At 39.2% G+C, this 20,867-nt stretch overlaps 1 protein-coding gene across 1 annotated transcript; it reads right to left on the minus strand.

Moving 5' to 3' along the window:
- Positions 1-327: 327 nt before the first annotated feature.
- RAD21L1 (RAD21 cohesin complex component like 1) lies at positions 328-20,632 on the minus strand. Its single transcript, XM_087928659.1, has 12 exons — positions 20,468-20,632; positions 19,510-19,639; positions 18,874-18,973; positions 17,663-17,766; positions 17,323-17,487; positions 16,632-16,730; positions 14,758-14,874; positions 14,463-14,465; positions 9,921-10,147; positions 4,588-4,683; positions 3,251-3,328; positions 328-572 (listed from the first exon to the last, which is right to left on the minus strand). Exons 1-12 carry the CDS (start codon positions 20,609-20,611, stop codon positions 384-386), a joined length of 1,452 nt encoding a protein of 483 aa, XP_087784785.1. The 5' UTR covers positions 20,612-20,632; the 3' UTR covers positions 328-383.
- Between the last annotated feature and the right edge of the window lie 235 nt (positions 20,633-20,867).

The following is a 20,867-nucleotide window of genomic DNA, read 5'->3' on the forward strand; positions in this document are numbered from 1 at the left end:
CAGATAAAGTCCAAGATGAAGGGAAGGGAAGAGCTGGCGCCCCACCTCTTATTATTTTTGGCTTGAAAAAGTGGAACTTTGGAGACAGCATCCATGCTCCATATCTACCCCTTCCAGGGAATGCCTGAAAGCAGGCAGCTCAGGAAATAAGCACGAAGAACCAAAAATAAGCAAACGTAACATAAAGAAACGAGTAATACTGGTTGGAAACCACCCTTTTCTTAACTTTCAGTATGCAGCTTGACAGCTAGGCAGGCTACTTACATTACAGTTTAGTCACTAGTAGTTGTCTCTACTTGACTCAGAAAAGGGACGCTGAATTTTGCTTAAAGGGAGCAATTCCGTTTCTAATCTGTGTTGTTTTGAGGGGCCTTCTCTGGCCTTCAGAAAGTATGAAACTTGGGCCCCGCGGTCACTATAATGTCAGCATAAGGAGCTGATTGGGCCACCTCAATCGCTCTTTGTTTCTGTAGAACCAGCAAGCTGTAGAAGTTCTCTGCTGCTTCTTTCTTGTTCTGGTTCTTGCAGAGGGACAGAAAGCTGAAAGACTTTGCCCCTTGCTGTTCCGAGTGCTGCGGGAGAGAACGAAATAAATAAACAAACAAACAAACAAACAAATAAATAAATAACTGAGGCGGACGTATTCTGAGAGGAGGCTAATTCTGCATTTGGAGTGGACAATAAGCAGTTTTATGCGAGAGGCTGTGTGCCTTTGCCGGTTCATACAGACCAAGAACTGTCGATAGGAAAATGGGATAGAGAGTCTAAGATGGAAGAACAACTGTGCATAATTGGAAATAATGTCCTGTGTTGTCAAGCATGTAGCTACAAGGGGCAATGTAGCTACTACTGGCTAAATCCGCTAGCACCCTCTTGTCCTTCCAGAATGGCCTGAAGACCTGGCTCTGCCAATGGATTTAGGCAAAAACGGCTAATAGATTAGATCAACAGATTAACAGAGTTGGAAAGGGATCTTGTAGGTCATCTAGTCCAACCCTCCACCCAAGCAGGGGACCCTACAGCATTTCTGACAAATGGTAGTCCAGTCTCTTCTTGAAAGCCTCCAGGGATGAAGCTCCCACAACATCCGAAGGCAAGCTATTCCATTGGTTGATTGTACTCACTGCCAGAAAATTCCTCCTTATTTCTAGGACTTGAATCTCTCCTTGATCGGTTACATCCATCATTCCTTATCTGACCTTCAGGTGCTTTGGAAAATAGCTTGACCCCCTTCTCCTCTCTGGGGCAGCCCCTCAAATATTGGAAGACTGCTATCACATCTGCCCTGGTCCTTCTCTAGAAATATTGGAAGATGCTCTCCTGTCTCCCCTGGTCCTTCTCTCCCTAGACTAGCCAGGCCCAGTTCCTGAAACTGTTCATCATATGTTTTAGTCTCCAGTCCCCTCATCATCCTGGTTGCTCTTCTCTGCACTCTTTCAAGAGTCTCAACATCTTTTTTATAGTGTGGTGACCAAAACTGAATGCAGGACTCTAGGTGTGGTCTTACTAAGGCTTAAGAGTGGAATTAGCACCTCCCTTGATATTGATTGTATCCCTTTGTTAATGCAATTTAGGATTACACGGGCTTTCCCGGCTGCCACTGCATACTGCTGGCTTGTATTCAACTGGCCATCGACTAAGACTCCAAGATCCCTCTCACAGTTACAGTTGATCCATCTCTATCCTGTGTATGTTTTGGTCCAGTATGCTATCCATTGGAATGTTTTAATTTGTAATGCATAACATTTTAATATTTTTGTCCTAACTGTATTAAGTAGCTTATGGGGCTTCTTGTAGATAGTGCTAGACTTACGACCACAGTAGGGCCCAAGATTTCTGTTGCTAAGCAAGACAGTTGTTAAGTGACTTTTGCTCCATTCTATGATGTTAAGTAAATCAGTGCAGTTGTTAAATTAGTACAGTTGTTACATGAATCACTGCAGTTGTTAAGTTAGCAACATGGTTGTGAAGTGAATCTGGTTTCCACGTTGACTTTGCTTGTCAAAAGGACACAAAAGGTGATCAATGATCCTGGGACACTGGCATCGTCATAAATATGAGTCAATTGCCAAGCCTCTGAATTTCGATCAAATGACCATGGGGACGCTGCAACAATCATTAACTGTGAAAAACAATAATAAGTCACCTTTTTCGGTGCTTTCGTAATTTGGAACCGTCACATTCACAGTTATGACAGCACCGAAAAAGTGACATGACCATTTTTTTATGACTGTTGCAGCATCCCCATAGTCACATGATCAAAATTCAGACACTTGGCAATGGAATGTATTTATGGTATTTGCAGAGTCAGGTGATCACTTTTTGGGACTTTTGGGAAAAAAAGAAAAGAAAAGAAAATGGAGAAGCCAGATTCACTTAACAACCCTGTTTCTAACCGTAGTGATTCTCTTAACAACCGTGGCAAGAAAAGTCCAAAAATTGAGCAAAACTCACTTAACAACCGTCTGGCTTAGCAGTGGAAATTTTGGGCTCAATTGTGGTTTCAAGTCGAGGACTACTTGTATGAATATCTGAAGAGATCCGCAAATTCATTTCAACTGAATATTGGGGAAAGGGAATTGCAAGTCCTGGCCTAAGGATCAACTCTTCTTTTTGCCCTCTTGATTTTCAGCTCAAGAAAAAGCAGGATAAGGATGAGTCACTGGCAGTTTAGGAAGAAGAGCTGGCTAGAATTATGGCCTGGTAAAAATGATAAGGTTGGATTATATTTCTAAAACACGCTATCTGCCATTTCATGAAGAGATTTGGCTTGAGCCTGGGGCACAGCAGAGGATTTTACAGAAATAGAATGGCAGATATGACAAATATCCTCTTGATTTCAAGGGACAGATTCAGGATATGCATCTGTTAGTTTGTTTTTTTGAAAACTTCTTTGTGGCCTAAAATGAGAAGATGAAGCAATGTGTTTTTAGATAGTCTTAGATTTAATCATATGCTTAAATATTGAATGTATTTATATTAATATGTCCATGGATGTTATATAGGTCTTTTCTGTCATCATTTCTATCTTTTCCCAACTCACATTTTATTTGCTTCAATCACCATAGTTTATTTAGACATTTTCCTTCATTCTTAATCAACATATTTGTTTTTTTCTGTTTGTTTTTTTATATCTTACTATTATCCTTTTAAAAAAAGGTTTCACACCCTTTTAAACTGGAGTTATCAGGCCATTTCAGTGATTAAATAACATATGAAGAAAGGTTTATTATGTTTGATAATATCTTACCTGGAAAGTATTTAATAGCTTTAATGTTCTCTTACTTCTTCTTTGTTCTTCATTGTCCAAATTACTTGTCTGGGGTCCCTATATCACAGATCAAAATAATGTCTTATTGATAAAATTCACCTGAATGAAGATAAAAGGCAGCATAAAAAATAGAGTAGACATAGCTCACATATAACTTCCCAAGCCTTGTCTTCCTAGTTATCATCCTCTCAAGGAAATGTGTTTGTTCTACACAACTAATTATGTAGAAACATTTGTTCTACATAACATGATTTGGCAAACCAGACCAGACAACTAAATTTGCCATGCTTTAATAAAGTTGATTAAATGTATCAGTAAAACTGTCCATACAACTATCAGAGGCGTTATTTAATTCTTTGAAACTTTATCTGATTATTTAAAGGACTTTTTAAAAAACGAAACACCTTGCAACACACAATGAGCAAAGAATAATGCAAACCAAATTCAAATCAAAAGTACAAATTAAAGTTTATTATTCTACTGATATTACCAGCTGAGCAAAAAAAAACTCATAAAAGAAAGCATCAGAAACATGAAACTCTCCAAGAAAACATACCTCCAAAAGACACTTTTCCTAATGGATGAAAAATGAGTTTCCTCATGGTTGTCTCTTGGCCACGCTCCCTATGCTGCCCTTTTCATTCCCTCTCCCTGACCCACAGGGGTGTCCCACATGCACCCCTGTGCTACCTCCCCAACCTGCACCCTTCAGCTTACCCTGACCTCTGCAGCACCTCTCACACATACCCGTGCACCTTTGCGCACACAGCCTGCACCTCTCTTGCGCACTCTCATACATCTTCCCCATTCCACTCCTCACTTCTTCCCACATCTAGCAGGAGTCACCTACTTGTGGACCTGGGTCATACAACTTCCTATTGGCTTCCCCACTGATTTTGGTTATGGGAAATGATCAGGAAGTTGCATTGCCTAATAGTGGGATGATAGCAAGTGGGACTTTCTGGGGAAACCAACATGGAAAATTGCAAACAGTGATCTTGCGATCACGAGGGCGCTTGGCCACCCGTTGCTGGAACGGGTTGCCAAATATCCAGATCACAATCATGTGACTGCGGAGGGATGCTGGGATGGCTAGAACTCCAAGGACCAATCTTAACCACCATTCATCTAGTGCCGTCTTTACTTCCAACGGCCACTGAATGAACGGCTGTCCATCAAGGACTAGCTGGAAGGGAAAGTTCTTTGAAAGATTTTTTCCCCGTTCAGAAAGGGGTCCGTTGTCCAGATTCAGACTGTCTCACAGGTGCTACACGGTCATTATTCGGTATTGAAGTTTAGAAGATTGTAAACATCACATTTTGCAAGGCTGCTTGCTCATTTTCGGATTCTTGTTGTACTGAAGATGATGGTAAAAGATCACTGGACAAAGCCGACACTTCGTTAACGGATTCCTGGTGTTAAAAAAAAAAGAGGGGGGGGGAAAATGGATCTGCGTCAGCTCTGTTTTGTTCTGCAGAAAATGAAGGGTCAACATGGAATTTATATTTCTCTGCTGAATTTTACACTCCACAAAAAAAGAATAAGAGAACAATGGAAGGTGCAAGCGGAAAACATGACATCCTACCTTTTTTGCAAACAATTCTGTGTTTCAGGCAATTCCTAATTAGAAACACAGAATATTATGACTTTTTTTTTCTGAGATCCTTCACCCCACTAACAATTCTTTGGTATATTGAGAGTGTTGAACTGAAGCTACAAAATCCCCATTCAGCTGGATAGCTTATCACCTCACTGGATAATTTGAGATCAAACTTTATCTTTTAATCCAACCAAAGCATTAACATCATGATAAAACGTGGCTGGAAGAGCCATGTAATCATTTCTGGAGGCAAATTGGGATATAAATCCCATTTATTTGGGCATTTGTGAGTGAAATTATATAGCCCATGCTATTTATGAACTGTCTCTTTACCAAGTTTACATTTTAACCGTGGCTCATTCTTGTTATGAATTTTAACGCTGTTAAGTCATAATGAATTATACTTTGATATGGGAAAAGCTAGAAATAGATACTTTAATAAGTAAATATAAATAACTGCTCAATTAAATAAGAGTACCCAGATGAGCTTGTCATCTCTAAAAGTTAAGTAGAGAAGGATTTGGCTAATATTTGTAAAAATACTAACCAAAAAGGAGTATCAGGACTTGGAAAGTTTGAAAGGCAAAAATATATCCATCTCAACTCCTGTTCAAGAGTGTGATGGAATTTTAGACTTCTGTGATGTTAAATATTAATGTTTTAGAAAGTTTAGGAGGATTAAACTGTAATTTGTCAACTTTGTAAGTTGAAATCCAGTTTACCCATTTTGATGGAAGTACATAATGCCTAAACATATTAAAGCCTAATTTGTTCTGAAAGTACTTACCATAGTTTTTACAAATGTATTATCATCCCTTTCGTTTCTGCTACTTTGTAACACAGATTCTTTTTGGGGATAATTTGTGTCCTGCGGTATATTTAAATTTTCTGCTATTGATAGTTCTATATTGATAATAAGAGAAAGAAGTTAAATTTTTGTCCAATGTTACTTACCATTTAATTGCCATTACCAATAAATAATTATTTGCATATAATCTCATCTTATACTATTTAAGTTTTGAAATTTCCAATGTGTCCAAATTGCAGTTCACCGTATTCTAGTCAAAGGTTTAAGAATTATCACTTATGAAGTCTTTATTCTTATCATCTTTGCTAGACAGAAAATGATGAGAAACATATGCAGGAAAAAAACGTAATAAAAATGTGAATGCTTTACATTTAACAACTAACACAGTGTTACCCATAAGCTAGCTTCCCACCATTCTCCTGGTACCACTTCAAGATACTTTTTGTAAAAAAAAAAGTACTTTAATTTTTCATTCTGAAATTATCCTCAGTTGTAGTTTTATATTTTTTTTTTAGGTAAACACGATCCCTCTAGCCACTTTGGGATATTTTATTCATATTGGCTCTGCAGATTTTGATTATATTCCTGTATTCCCTTAAATGCTCTTCAAACTGATCTAAACTGAAGAAAAGGTTGATGGATCCTATTTTTCTAAATATAAGCTTTATTTTGTCTTACAAATGGATGTAATTTTTTGAATTAACATAAAGATGTAACCATTGCTACAGGTAGTCCTGAACTCACTTAGAAACTGTTTGAAGTTACGATCTATCTGAAAAAGAGAACTTATGATCTGAATCCGAAATTCTGATGGTTGCCCTCCCCCCTCATGGTCATGTGTGAATACACTTTGGAAGCTTGGCAGAATATTCACATTTTTGACTTGTGACGACCCAGGGTGAGATACAAAATAAACACAGTCACAAAAAACAGGTGAAGCCCCTTTTATTCCTTCGCTTTGCTTCGAATACCCTTGACTGGAGACAAAAAAACTCCCCCACAAGCAGTTACGGAAAAGGAGGAAATGCCGTTTAAACTAAAAATGCCTATAAATTATAAAGAGTAAAAACAACACAAACCACTGAAACAATTATGGGAACCAGGCAAGATAAGGGCTTGAAGACATCCACAGATATCGGAACACACACTGGGAAGGACGCCAAACTCAAGAGAGGAACGAGGAACGACAGACTAGAGATATTTCCACACTATGTTTCCAGAACGGGCCCACACGCATGTCCTCTTATCCAGTTCTCACAGCTGCAGCCCATGAAGAGGATCAAGGCCCTCTCCTCCCCTGTAGACCACACCATGCACGCCTCTCCTTTATCCTCTCCTCCCTGCGTGCCCTAGGATGGAGAGGGGATGGGCCTGGGTCTTCCTCTGACTGCCAGCTGGCCTCTGCCCTTCCCCAGCCTCCTCCACCACCTCTGGAGCCACACTTCCACTCCCTGTCGGCTGTTCCTCCTGTCCCACGGAGTCAGTCTCCAACAGGGGCATGACAATGAAATGTTTGCAATATCCTGCGGTCGCTTGACAACATTATACGATACTTTTGTGGAAAACTGGTGCTTATTTTCATTTTTTGATAAAACTGAGCCCCCAGCAAACAATGAACTTGCAGTTATGACTGCTATGGTTGCTTAACAACTGCAAAAACAGTCACGATTAGAGAGAGAGAGAGAGAGAGAAAATCTAGATAGATAGCACCAGCACTTAGACTTATTCACTGCTTCATGGTGCTTTACAGACCTCTCTAAGCGGTTTAACAGAGTCAGCCTATTGCCCCCAACAATCTGGGTCCTCATTTTTACCCACCATGGAAGGATGGAAGGCTGAGTCAACCTTTGAGCCCTGTCAGGACCAAACATTAAATCATAATTATGATTTATGACCGTAATGGGCAGACTTCATTGCAGTCGTAACTCGAGAACTACCAACTGTGTATTTGAGGACTTTCTCCTCTAGAGACTTATTTTTTGGCTCTGGGACATTACAATCAATGCAGTACCATTCTTCATATACGTTTGAGGAGAGCGGAGGTGAGGGTGCAGATGGAAACCTTACATTCTCTAGATGCTGTATCTGGACTGGGGAGGTTTGGGTTCAAGTCCTGCTTCATGATCCAGGTCACTGGATGATTTTAGTCAAATGTTTCTCTCTAAGCCCAATCAATCACAGTTTGCTATGAATATAACATTCAGGGGAACACTGGTAAACTACATTAAGATATATATATATAAAAGGTAGGCAATTACAGATAGTCCTCAACTTGCAACCATTCGTTTAGTGACTGTTTGAAATTACAACGGCACGGAAAAAAGTAACTTATGAGAGTTACAACCATTGCAGCATCTAGCGATCATGGGATCCTCTTTAGGGACCTTCGGACAAGCAAAGTCACTGGGGAAGCCAGATTCATTTAACAGATGGGTTATTAACTTAAGTGATTCGTTAACAAGAAAGATAAAATGGAGCAAAATTCACTTAAATGTCTCACTAAGCAATGGAAATTTGGGGCTCAGTTGTGGTCATCAGTCGAGGACTACCTATAATCATATTAAAGAATGATAAAGAAAAAAAATCTAAAGTCTTGCCTTGGGCAGTTTGTTGTTTGCTTCTTTCTTCAGTCTTTTGTTGCCAATTTTTTCTTCTATTCTTGAGACATTTGGCAAACAGCTGCAAAAAAACCCCCCCCACAAATTAACTCGAGGTAATTTGATAAGTCTTATGTTGCTTAAGCTTTTTGTTGCTACAGAAAGCTTTCTACAGCTTCTGAGCGATGTTTAATTCATAATTAAGTATAACGTCTAGGTATATAGCTGTCAAGCTATTTCAAATGTGAGCCTTCGCGTAAACTGTAATCTGTTTTTTAATCTTGCCAAGAAGCTCTTTATTGCTCTACAAAGTGATCCCTGTGTTCAGCCGGATCAATTTAGAAACAGTTTTGCCCCGGGAATCTATCAATTAGGTTTCATTATAGTTGCTGCTGGACTATAACCATTGACTACGCTGGAAAAAGCATGTCATGTGCCAAGACTATACTGAAACAGGAAGGAAAAAAAATAGCCAATCATCTCCTGGCACGTGAACATGGTATCGTTTTGAAAAAGGACTATACAGGTAGACCTTGACTCACAACAGTTCGTTTAGTGACCATCTGAAATTACAAAGGCACTGAAAAAATTGACTGAAGATCCTTTTTCATACTTATGACTGTTGCAGCTCATGTTTGTGATGGTTGCAGTCTTCCGGGGTCATGTGGTCACATCTTGCGACCTTCTGACAAGCAAAGTCAATGGGGAAGCCAGATTCACTTAACAACCACGTGACTAACTTAACCATTGCAGTGATTCACTTAACGATAGCAAGAAGGGTCATAAAATGGGGTAAAAATTCACAAGAGCTGCCTTGCTTAGCAACATAAATTTTGGACCCAAGTTTTGTCGTTATGTTGAGGACTACCTGTATTTTAATTGTACAGAGTAGCACCCTCCAAAAAGGTGAAGGGAGGGAAGGAGGATGGGAGGGAGGGAGGAAGAATGAGAAAGACTGAGAGAGAAGGGGGTGGGAGGAAGGAAGGATAAAAGAAAGGAAGGAAAGAAAGAAGGAAATAAAAGATACAATTCCCTAGTCAACGTCTTAAAATTGCCATGTTTGGAGACCCCTGAAATAGACATCAATTTCTAGAAGCAGAGGCCCAATATTTGGCAGTACTTCAAGGACATAAAAACAGTGGTGTATAACATTAAAGGCCTGTGTCATTTTTCCACAGTATCTAATTAAATGCCCAGGAAATCCCACAAGTAAGCCTTAAGAAGTCTTAATTTTGACTCCCCTGTAACTGAAAGGTCAGTTTGATGTAGCAATTAAGGCATCAGGCTAAAAACTGGGTGACTCTTGAGTTGTAGTCCTGCCTTAGACATAAAGCCAGCTGGGTGATCTTGGGCCAGTCCCTTTCTTTCAGCCCTAGGAAGAAGGCAATGGCAAACTACGTTTGAAAAACGTTTCCAAAAAACCCGCAGGAACTAGTTCAGGCAGTCACCAGGAGTCAAAAACAGTGTTGAGGCACAAAAGAACCAGATAGCCATCATTATGAAAAACCCTTCATCCGGTCTTCACCTGCCCTCCACCCATCATTTAAATCTATGAAACCACCTAGGATGGTGAAGGCTTACACACGCCTGCTTTGTGTTATATAGCAACAATGCAAATAACATATGAGGCCCTAAATTGTTTACCCTCTGCAGATCTGTGCTAAAGCAAGGCTGGGTGGGTCTGGTCATAAGTTTGTCTGCGCTGCCCAACTCTTGTAAAATCATCAGCTTCTTGGTTGGAGGTGCGATCTTCAAGGGGGCTAGCGTATCCTTGTAATTTGTAAGCTGCTTTTGCATGGTAGCTTTGCTGAGCTGCTTCACCGGGTCAACGAGTAACTTTCTTTTCCTTTTCCTTTTTCGTTTCTTTTGAACTACATACAAGAGACATACACAAAGGACACATTACATACCAACCAGAGAGTGCTGAGCAGATAATAATCCCATCATACTAATCCATATTTATGTTTGCAGGCCTAATGAAATGTTGGCATTACAAAGAACCTTCCACTTTGGTTTTTACATAGGTATACATATATACATACACATATTTATTTTGTTCAAGACAAGGTTAAAATACAAAACTCCCAACCCCCCCGCCCCCAAAATAAGTGGTTGAGGGGCAGGCACTGATCTAGACCTCTCTGGTAGGTTCAGAGCTGGGCATAAGGGACCGGTTCCATGGAGAGAGGTTTTTCCATGCTCCGGAGGGGGCGTAGCTTTGTGTGCTGCCTGTAGATGGGGCTTTGCTCGTTTGCGCAGCGCGGTTTCTGGCATGCCGTGGCTTGGTGCCAGTCCATGGACTGGGGCTTGGGGACTCCAGAGGTAAACCACACTGGTCACTTGGGGTCGAGCTTAAATGGAGGTAGTGAGACTATTCTTATCTTCCTTCCATTTCCAGTTTCTCAACAGAGTAAGCTTTTGGGTTTCCTGCAAAGGTTGGGAGTTGGGCAAGGTGCTACAGTGTTCTGTAGTGGGCAAGTCCAGGTGGTAGCATTTTAATTAGTGTAGAGGTGTATGGTTCTGACCCAAACCTTGTTCCAAGGAAACAAACACGAAACAGAGGTAACAGCACAACCTTTTAATGATTCTTTACAAATCCCGTTCCTTCACGGGTAAAAGGCTGCTTCAAACCAATTAGCTCCGATATGAAAGAGCCTTGCCAAGATTGTGCAAGGCTGCCAAGAATACTAGATAAAGTTACTAAGAAATATTTCAAACACAGAGAGTCTCCAAACAAGATACTCCGAATGTATTTTTTTTTAAGTATTTATTTGATTTGTCAATCGCTTACAAGATACAGGTATGAGAATAAATATAGTTTTGAATACATGAGAAAGATATTCATAAGAAAAATAAAAGAAACAATAGGACAGGGATGGTAGGCACGTTGGTGCGCTTATGCACGCCCCCTACAGACCTCTTAGGAAGGGGGTGAGGTCAATAGTAGACAGTCTAAGGTTAAAGTTTTGGGGTTTGGGGAAGAAACCACAAAGTCAGTTAGAGTATTCCAGACATTGACTCCTCTGTTGCTGAAGTCGTATTTCCTGCAATCAAGTTTTGTATGGTTTACCTTGAGTTTGTATCTATTGTGAGCTCTTGTATTGTTATGATTAAAGCTGAAGTATTCATTTGCAGGTAGGACATTGCAATGAATGATTTTATATACTATATTTAGATTGGACCGGAGGTGGTGTAGTTCTAGATTTTCTAGGTCTAGAGTTTCAAGTCTGGTGGCATAAGGTATTCTACAATGAGTAGAGGAGCGGAGAACTCTTCTTGTGAAATACTTCTGGACTTTCTCAGCTGTGTTAATATCAGATACGTAATGTGGGTTCCAGATTGATGAGCTGTATTCAAGTATAGGTCTAGCAAATGTTTTGTATGCTCTAGTTAGTAGCGTGATATTACCAGAGAAGAAGCTACGTAGGATTAGATTAACAACTCTTAAAGCCTTTTTGGCTACGTAGTTACAGTGGGCTTTAGCACTTAGGTCATTTGAGATGAGTACTCCAAGATCCTTGACAAAGTTTAGATCCTCAACAAGGTCTTGACTATTTAGCTAGTATTTTATTTTCTGATTTTTTTCTGCCAATATGTAAGACAGAGCATTTATTTGTTGAGATTTGAAGTTGCCATTTGTTTGACCATTCTGATACACAGTCAAGGTCTTTTTGGAGGGTAACAGTATTGTCTGTGGTATTGAACAGCTTTACATCATCAGCGAAGAGAACGCAGTTGCTCTTGATATGATCACAGAGGTCATTTATGTAGCGTATGAAGAGAGTTGGTCCTAAAACACTGCCTTGGGGGAACGTCCACAAGGAATGAATGCAAAATCTTCTTTGCTTCCTGCAAAGAACTCCCGTTTCTCAGCTGGCTTTTATCTTCTCAGGGAGGGGCCATTACCTTGCAGCCTTACTCCCGAGTCGCCCATGCTGCTGCAGCTTCTCTTTCCTTCGAGCAGCCCTGCATGCATGCGCACTCCTCGGGGGCCTCTTCCTCACTGCTGCCAGCCTCCACCATCTCCGAAGCATTCCACTTCCCGATGGCCCTGGCCGCATCCTTTCATCACATGCAGACCCCTCATCTGAGTCCTCGCTCTCCGAGACCTCAGCCATCCACAACTGCTGCCGGCAAACCACAACAGGTATATATACAAGTTGTCCTCGATTTACAATCATTCATTTAGTGACCATTCAAAATTAACTGGCAGAGAAAAAAACGATTTATGACTGTTTTTGACATGACTGTTGCACAGGGGTGGGATTCAACTGGTGTTACTACTGGTTCGGTGACTATGTTTTGCGCGCGCACATGTAAAAAAACCATCAGCTATACTACCCGGACAGCTGAAAAGCGCAGCGTTTGAAAAACCTCTTTTTTCCTGCTTTTTCAACCTCATCTGTGCTGCTCAAAGCAGCTGAGGTTGAAAAAGCAGGAAATAAAGGACAGGTAAGAGCCCAGGCTGGTGGGTAGGCCAAACAGCAGCAAACACAGAACCAGTTCGTTGTCTGCTGCTCTTCAGAGCTACCGGTTCTATAGAGCCGGCAGAACCGGTAGCATCCCACCCCTATTGTTGCAGCATCCCCATGACCCCCGTGATCAAAATTCAGATGCTTGGCAATTGATTCATATTTACGATGACTGTAATGTCCCAATGTCGGGTGATCGCATTTTGCGATCTTCTGACCGGCGAAGTCAATAGGGAAGCCAGATTCACTTAACAACCATGTTACTCACTTAACAACTGCAGTGATTTGTGTAACAACTGTGGCAAGAAAGGTCATAACATAGGGCAAAACTCACTTAACAACTGCGTTGGCTTAGCAAGGAAAAGTTTGGGCTAAATTGTGGTCATAATTTGAGGACTACCTGTAGATGAATTCCTATAGGAGGAATTCAACAGCCATTACATAAGCACCAACTGAGCTGTTAAAGGGAAAAGGGAGAAGGAAAGAAACTCAAGATTGCTCTGCCTTACATCTCTTTGCTATAAGGTCCCAAAGGTGCTTTTTTTACCCAAGAGGCAAATGGACTTTCTGTTTTTTTCTTTCTTTCTTTGAAGACGTTTCGCTTTTCATCCAAGAAGCTTCTTGGATGGTGGTAGGGAATGGAAGGATTTATACTCCTTGCATTGTGTCTCCAAATAAAACAGCCCTCTCTCAACCAAGGGGGAGGGATACGACAGAATCTATCTCCGGTCTACAACACGGTCCTTTCAGCAGTTCCAAGAAGGCTCCACACCCATTTGCACCACTCAGGTGATCCTGAGGACACAGAGATAAACCTCCTGGTGGTCTCAACCGCTCTCTAAAAAGGATTCAAATGACCAGCTGTCTGTATGGAATATACTGGTAAATCCATCCATTTCCCAGCACCCAGTCAGAGCTGCAGGGGCTTCTTTGATGAGAAGCGAAACGTCTTCAAAGAAAAACCAGAAAGTCCAGTTGCCTCTTAAAAAAACACCTTTGGGAGAACCAGGACCTGTATTACATAGACACTTTGGTATAAGGTGTTAGGGGTTGATGAAGGAGATAGAATGTCTGTCAGGTTTTCAAGGTTCTGATATGCTTTTTAACAATAAAATAGATTCCCAGTAAACTCTCGTATCTGTTTCTTCAGCTGGCTTACTTTAGGAGCTGAAAACTGAAGGATTAGATTTAGATTTACTAATGTAATTAATTATATTTTATTCTGAACTGTGTTTTGTATGTAAGTTCTGTAAGCTGCTTAGAAGTTGGTTTCAGGCAGCAGGCAAATCCTATGAATAAATAAACGAATGAATGAATATAATCTAACAAGGACAATCCTTTTTAGAAAATAAAGAAGACTAAGAAGAGACGACCACTTCTGTTGAAAAAAATGTTTCCAGTGAAATGCTTTTCTGGATTTGTCATCTATACATATAAAAGTAAAATACCCCTCATGCATCATCACAAAGTCTCCAGAACTGTAAAACCTACAAACTTGAAATTTGGCACGTTATGTTCCTCTTGGCTTGTAGGTGCTCACTAAGAAAGGATTTTTCGAAATGACCATCAGAACATCAGTATTTCCTATATTATTATTATTATTATTATTATTATGCTCTGATGCTAAAGAGTTCTACTCCCCCTCCCCACCTGAAAAGAAATCTCTTCCAAAACACAAGCAGAGGAGTTTCAGTTTTTGATTCACAGCAGCAACCAGCTTTAGTACAGAACAGTTGAGCTAAGCCACGCCCAGGCTCCTTGTTGTCTCCTTCTTGCTTACATAGCAAATACTGTTTCAGTTTCCAAACAGCCCTCAACTCCCTCACACACTGACAGGATGCTAGCTAGATTAATACCTATGGATGCTGGTAGGCAAAATTTCCCCCCACCCCTTATTTTCCTCCCCCAAAACTAAGCCTGACCACATAGTTTTATAACAAAGCATTGGGTATCGAGCTAGTCACTTTTATATTTCATTTTTATTCAAGACAGAAACAAACAATTCTAACCTGGATTAACAATAGGATAAGGAACGAAGCCGTCTTCCTCACTGAACAATGTTTCATTACGTTGGTGATTTCTTGTTTCATGTTTACATACAGCCTGGTCTGGATCAAAAGTAGTTCCTGCTGATTTAGACAATCACAGAGTTAAGAGTGTTATTTAGGTCACTGAGCCCAATTTCTGCTCAGCGAATAATTTTAGTGGAGCTCACCTTAAGGTTAAGCCTGTCTGGGAGTTAATAACTTAAACATGTCGCAGAGATATTTTCTTGACTCAAGACTAAAAGAATGGAATAAATTATATCTGTATTTTTTTGTCTGTCTGTCCGTCTATCTAACTTCATCAATCTCTATAATCTATTTTTTCCAGTTCTGTCTATCAATCATGTCAATTGTCTATCATCTGTCTATTTTCTGCTGAATTATTTTTATCTATCTATCTATCTATCTATCTATCTATCTATCTATCTATCTATCTATCTATCATCTATCTATCTATCCACCCACCCATCTATATTTTCTGCTCAATCATTCTCTCTTTCTTTCTCTTCATCATCAATCACTATCTCTAATCTATTGTGTTTTTTGAATCTGTCTGTCAAACATTTCTCTTGTCTGTGTATCACACAGGTGTCAAACTCACCCTGTCACATGACATATTGCAACATTTTCTCCCTTTACGGAGCTGGGGTGGGTGTGGCCTGTACGTGACACATCTGGCCCGTAGGCCACCAGTTTGACACTCCTGGTCTATCATCTACCTACCTACCTGTCTGTCTATCTATCTTCTGCTCTATCTATCTATCTATCTATCTATCTATCTATCTATCTATCTATCTATCTATCTATCTTCCTTCCTTCCTTCCTTCCTTCCTTCCTTCCTTCCTTCCTTCCTTCCTTCCTTTCTTTCTTTCTTTCTTTCTTTCTTCCTTCCTACCTACCTACCTACCTACCATCTATCTATGTCATTTTCTCTCTCCCATCTGTATCATCTATCATGTTTTTCTCCTTTGTCTCTGCCTCTTTCTCATGTAATTGCCCATCTCAAAAGCAATGACTGGGTAGTGTATAATTTTTTGGCTAAGAGCATGTCCTTTTCCACAGCAGTAACCACGTTGTGGAGATTCCTATGGAAATGTGTGTGACTTCACATACAAATCTTGGGCCTTGAAACCTGAGTTATTTAAGTTGGAGTCAATATTATTAAAATGTTGCTGCCTTATGTTTTTCAGACATTCTGTTGCTCTGTGTTTTGATTCTGGATTACACCTGCTTTATTGCAAATCAGTTTTAAAGCCTTAGGATGAAAAAGTGACCTATAACAAAAGCAAATCTTTTGTTAAAAAAATCAGCAATTTTGTACTAGGGTTTTTATTTGAAGAACTTCAAAGGGACTTTAAGAAAAAAACACTTGCATGAATCTTTTGAATTAGAACTAATGAAGAAATATGACTGCATCTATTCAGGGCTGAATTACAATGTTTAATTTTATTTATTGGTTTATGATGATCATGTTTTATTTAATTATTGTTGACATGAATAGCTGATTTTCTTATTGTTAAGAAAAAATGTCATACAGAAAATTGCCACATAAAGTTGGGCTTTTTTTTGCTTTTCACTTATTCTGCTCTTATTTATTATCAAGGGTTTTTTCCCCCTTGTACCGATTTATAAGTAAAAACAACAACTTACACATATGTACAAGCTGATTCTATGACAGCTAATGCCATAATAAATACACCTAACATTAAAAGACAATAAACCACAGCACTATATTTACAATTACAAATTAATACTGTATAGCTATCTTAGAAGTTTAACTTCTAAAAGCATCAGTCACACTAGTAAAACAGTTTAAAGTAAAGTAGCTATAAACTCACCTTTTCTGTTATCAACTGGATCTTTGGGGGGTAAAGGAAGTTCCTCTTCCATGTCAAATATTGCAAGGAGGCCATTCTGGTCAGTTCCAAGAATATCATCTTAAGAAAATAATTATGGTATATAAAGTTTTTTAAAAAACCACTTTTTATGTACATAACTACATATTTTATGCAGGTAGTCCTCAACTTACAACCATTTATTTAGTGACTGTTTGAAGTTACAATGGCACTGAAAAAAACCCATTTATGGGGTTTCTGGCACATTTACTGTATAACTGTGGCAGCATTCCCATGGTCACCTAATCAAAATTCGGGCACTTGGCATGTGTTTATGACAGTTGCACTATCTGAAGCCATGTGATCAACGTTTGTGACCTTCCCAGTTGGCTTCTGACAAGCAAAGTCAATGGGGGAAGCCAGATTTGCTTAACGACCACACAACTCACTTAGCATCTGCAGTGATTCGCTTTAACAACCATGGGAAAAGGACATAAAATGGAGCACCACTCATTTACCAACTGCCTTGCTTAGCAACAGAAATGTGGGGCTCAGTTGTGGTTGTAAGTAGAGGACTATGTAGAAAAAAGCAAATACTAGAACATAAAAGTTACTAAACTTTTTGGGTAAGTTATGCACATTTTAGCATATCTATCAGACAGCTATAGTTAGACTGGATTTTGTTCATACCTACCAATCATATCTCTTCCAGCTTCTTCGTCTCCAAATCCATCATACTCTAATGCAATTTTGCCTCCAGTTAAATTCGAAGAACTGTGGTCAGCCAGGAGACTATTGGAGCTATTTATTAAACTGTCACTGAAAAAGCTAGCATGCCTTGGAATTTCAATTTCTTCAACTGTGAGAAATATAGATGAATAACTCAGCTATGTTTATATATCTTGGAGATATAATACTTTGCAGCGAGTTAAAAATCAGTTGCTAATAAATATTGAATCCAGAATGCAATTTTTGAAAATAAAATAAAAACCTTTTGTATTTTGATTTATGAGGGGAAAAAGTTGCAGCCTTACCAAAATTGCTGCCATTGAGAACATTCTGCCCATAAAATTCTGTCAGTGTGATGTCCTCAATTTTGCTCTGGTGCAGTGTAAAATGTTGGGCGACCTCAATGGCACTATTAGAAAAGAAGAAAAAACAGAAGTTTTAGGAAATGCTGCAAAACTGAACCGTTAACTTCCTAATTCACAAAACATATCCATATAATATTTTAATATATTTGATTCTAATTAAATTGCACTTCCATCGCCTTTCGCTTATTACTCCATAATGGGATTAAGAAATGGTTAGTAGCACAGATTCAGCAACAAAAGCTGCTTCAGTTGCTACATTCATCTATCTTTATCCCCCAAATACACTTCAAGAATTAAAAACTAACAATGTGCAGGTAGTCCTCAATGTCAGGTTTCCAAGTGATGAGATCCATTTAAAAAGAAAAGAACAAAGTCCATCTTCCAAGACAAATTCAAGCCCGAAATTGACACTCGACTTATGACCATTATTGAGCCCAACATTTCTGTTGCTAAGTGAGACATTTGTTAAGTGAGTTTTGCCCCATTTAACCACCTTTCTGGCTGTTGTTGTTAAAAGAATGTTAAGTCAATCACTGCAGTGATTAAGATTAGTAACAGGGTTGTTACGTGAATATGGCTTCCCCATTGACTTTGCTTGTCAGAAGGGGATTAGGGACAGGGCAACCGTCCTAAGGACGTGCCAGTTTCCAAGTGCCTGAATTTTGATCATGTGACCACGGGGATGCTAGTACGGTTGTATGTGTGAAAAATGGTCATAAATCCCTTTTTCAATGCTTTTGTAACTTCAAACGGTCACTAAATGAACTGTTGTAAATCAAGGACTACCTGTATTGTATCAGTTTATCATTATCATAAAAACATTAATCTGGACTGTGAAAAAAGTTTAAGAAAGCGCAATTAATCCTCATGAAGGAAATCCTTAGAAAATAGTGCTCTGTGCTCTTCAGAACTACGGTAAATCTAGCCTGGGTAAGTGGACTGAACACAGAGAAGTGATCCCTTACAATCCAGTTATAACTATTAAGAAAATAGAGTGGTTTGATATTAAGGATGCTGAGAGGGAGGGAAATGAGAACAGAATGGAAAATGACACTGAGAAAAGCTGTGTTAAAGTGATAGATGAAAAGAGAATTCACTCCCTTTTCACTTGTTCTATTCTTAGCAATAAACAAATGTTGGAAAGTATTTACTTCATGTCTGGAAGTTGGGTATCAAAATCATGAAACACTTCAGGCAGTGTGATAGCATCATACATTGCCTCAGAATGTCCTTTCGGAAGGTCAACAAGCCCTAAAGAAAAATATAGAATATAAGTAACTGTGGGATGAAGTAGCTTTATATATCCAGCGAGATAAAAATGTATTTTGAGGGCATCCAGCAAGTGTGTTCACATTCTTTAAATTTTCACCTAGTAGTCATTAATTAGATGGCAGAAAATATTTGTCAACTGAATAATGACACAATTACAAAAACATTCTGCTGCTAGTGCAATTCTAGGCATGACTATTCAAAAATAAGCCCCATTGTAGTCTTTGGAATTTACTTCTACTTTGGTTTTCTAGAATTGCAATCTCTACATGAAGCGATAGCTTATGATCCACTACTTGTCTGAAATGGTATAGGATCTCCCTCTTGAGCAGGGGGGTTGGACTAAATCTCCTGGGTCCCTTCCAGATTCATTCTGATTCTGATCTTGAGATGGCCTTCCAAGAATCATCTCATGAATCCTGAATCCTTGCGAACCACTTGTTTCATTTTCAAAAGTTAAAGCCATTTCTTTACCATTAATAAGCTTCTTGTTAATAATAAGTAGGGGAAAAGCATACCTGGTTGAAAAGTTGATTGCATTTTAAGTAGGGCTTCATTGCAATCTGTCAAAAGATACTTGGTTTTTCTGTGATAGATCTTCACCACTCCTAGCAAAAGATGTCCCGAGGTACGAAGAGCAATTTTAAACTGGGGGAGGAGGGGGTGGGAAAGTTGGCATTAACAGGAAAGATCGCAACAGAATTAAGAGTCATTATCCTGGTTCTCATTTTTCTTAAAACCCATCTAAGAGAGTAGCTAAAGGTATCCAAATGGGACATAGGGCATCCCTTTCAGGAAATACTGGGTTAATTTTGCTGTGTTTAGACATGAAAGCCAACTGAGTGACTTTGGGCAATTCACCAGGAGACTGGGAGTCCTAGTCCTGCCTTAGGCGTGAAAGTCAGGTGGGTGACTGTAGGCCAATTATTCTCTCAGCCCACCTCACAGGGTTGTTGTTGTTGTGGGGAAAATAGGAATATTAGGAATGTTTGCTGCCTTGAATTACTTATAATAAAGGCAGGATAAAAATTAAATAATTAAAAATGGCTCTATTTGCAGAAGTAATTTAGAGCAATGAGTCCAAGCTCTTGTTTAGTACAGGAACCCAATTGAACACATCTGTAACAGTTGGCTATCTGGTCTGGATATATATATCTAGTGAAAATATGTTCACCATCACTCTGGATAATTGGTTCTACCACTGAACTGCTCCTATTGTTAGGAACTGTTTCTTGATCATAAGCTAGAATCTGCCTTCCTGTAACTTAAAAACCTTAATCTGTATTTTATATACTGAGGTGATAGAGAGCTTGACTTTCTTTGGTGTGACAACCCTTTTTAGGTTGTTTTTTTTTGCAAGATTAAACATATCCAGATCCTCAAGGTCTTGCTGCAGAACTTAATTTACAATGCCACACCCAGTGTTGAGTAAAATTAGGGGACCTTATTTTTGGTGACGTTTTATGAAAGCCATACCTTAGGGGAGAGTATCTTTTCAATGGTATCTTCTAAATTGCATTCAAATATATGAGCTTTTGTGACTTTCTTATCCCAGTGAGCAGCCAGCCATATCTTGGACAAAGGCCCACGCTTATTCATAAGCAGCTGCATGTAGAACATTTTGCCAGAAATGTGTTTCTTAACTTGGCAAGCTAGAGGGAAGAAAATAGTTTAAATATTGAATACAACATTTTTTTGTAATTTTTCAAAGCTAAAATGAAAAATAGTAATCAATTTCAAATAAATGATTTGCAAAAAAGAGAAAACTCTTTAATATATAGTTCTGTTTTCATGCTTGCAGGTTGTTTTAAACAAATGCATTATTTGTATACAATCTAAGTAACTGCTTAAATACTAAGGCTACTTGCAATTAGGA

Source organism: Pseudonaja textilis, chromosome 3 (genome assembly GCF_049901715.1).
Source record: "Pseudonaja textilis isolate UNSWEBS1 chromosome 3, rPseTex1.2, whole genome shotgun sequence".
In the NCBI taxonomy this organism is placed as follows: domain Eukaryota; kingdom Metazoa; phylum Chordata; class Lepidosauria; order Squamata; family Elapidae; genus Pseudonaja; species Pseudonaja textilis.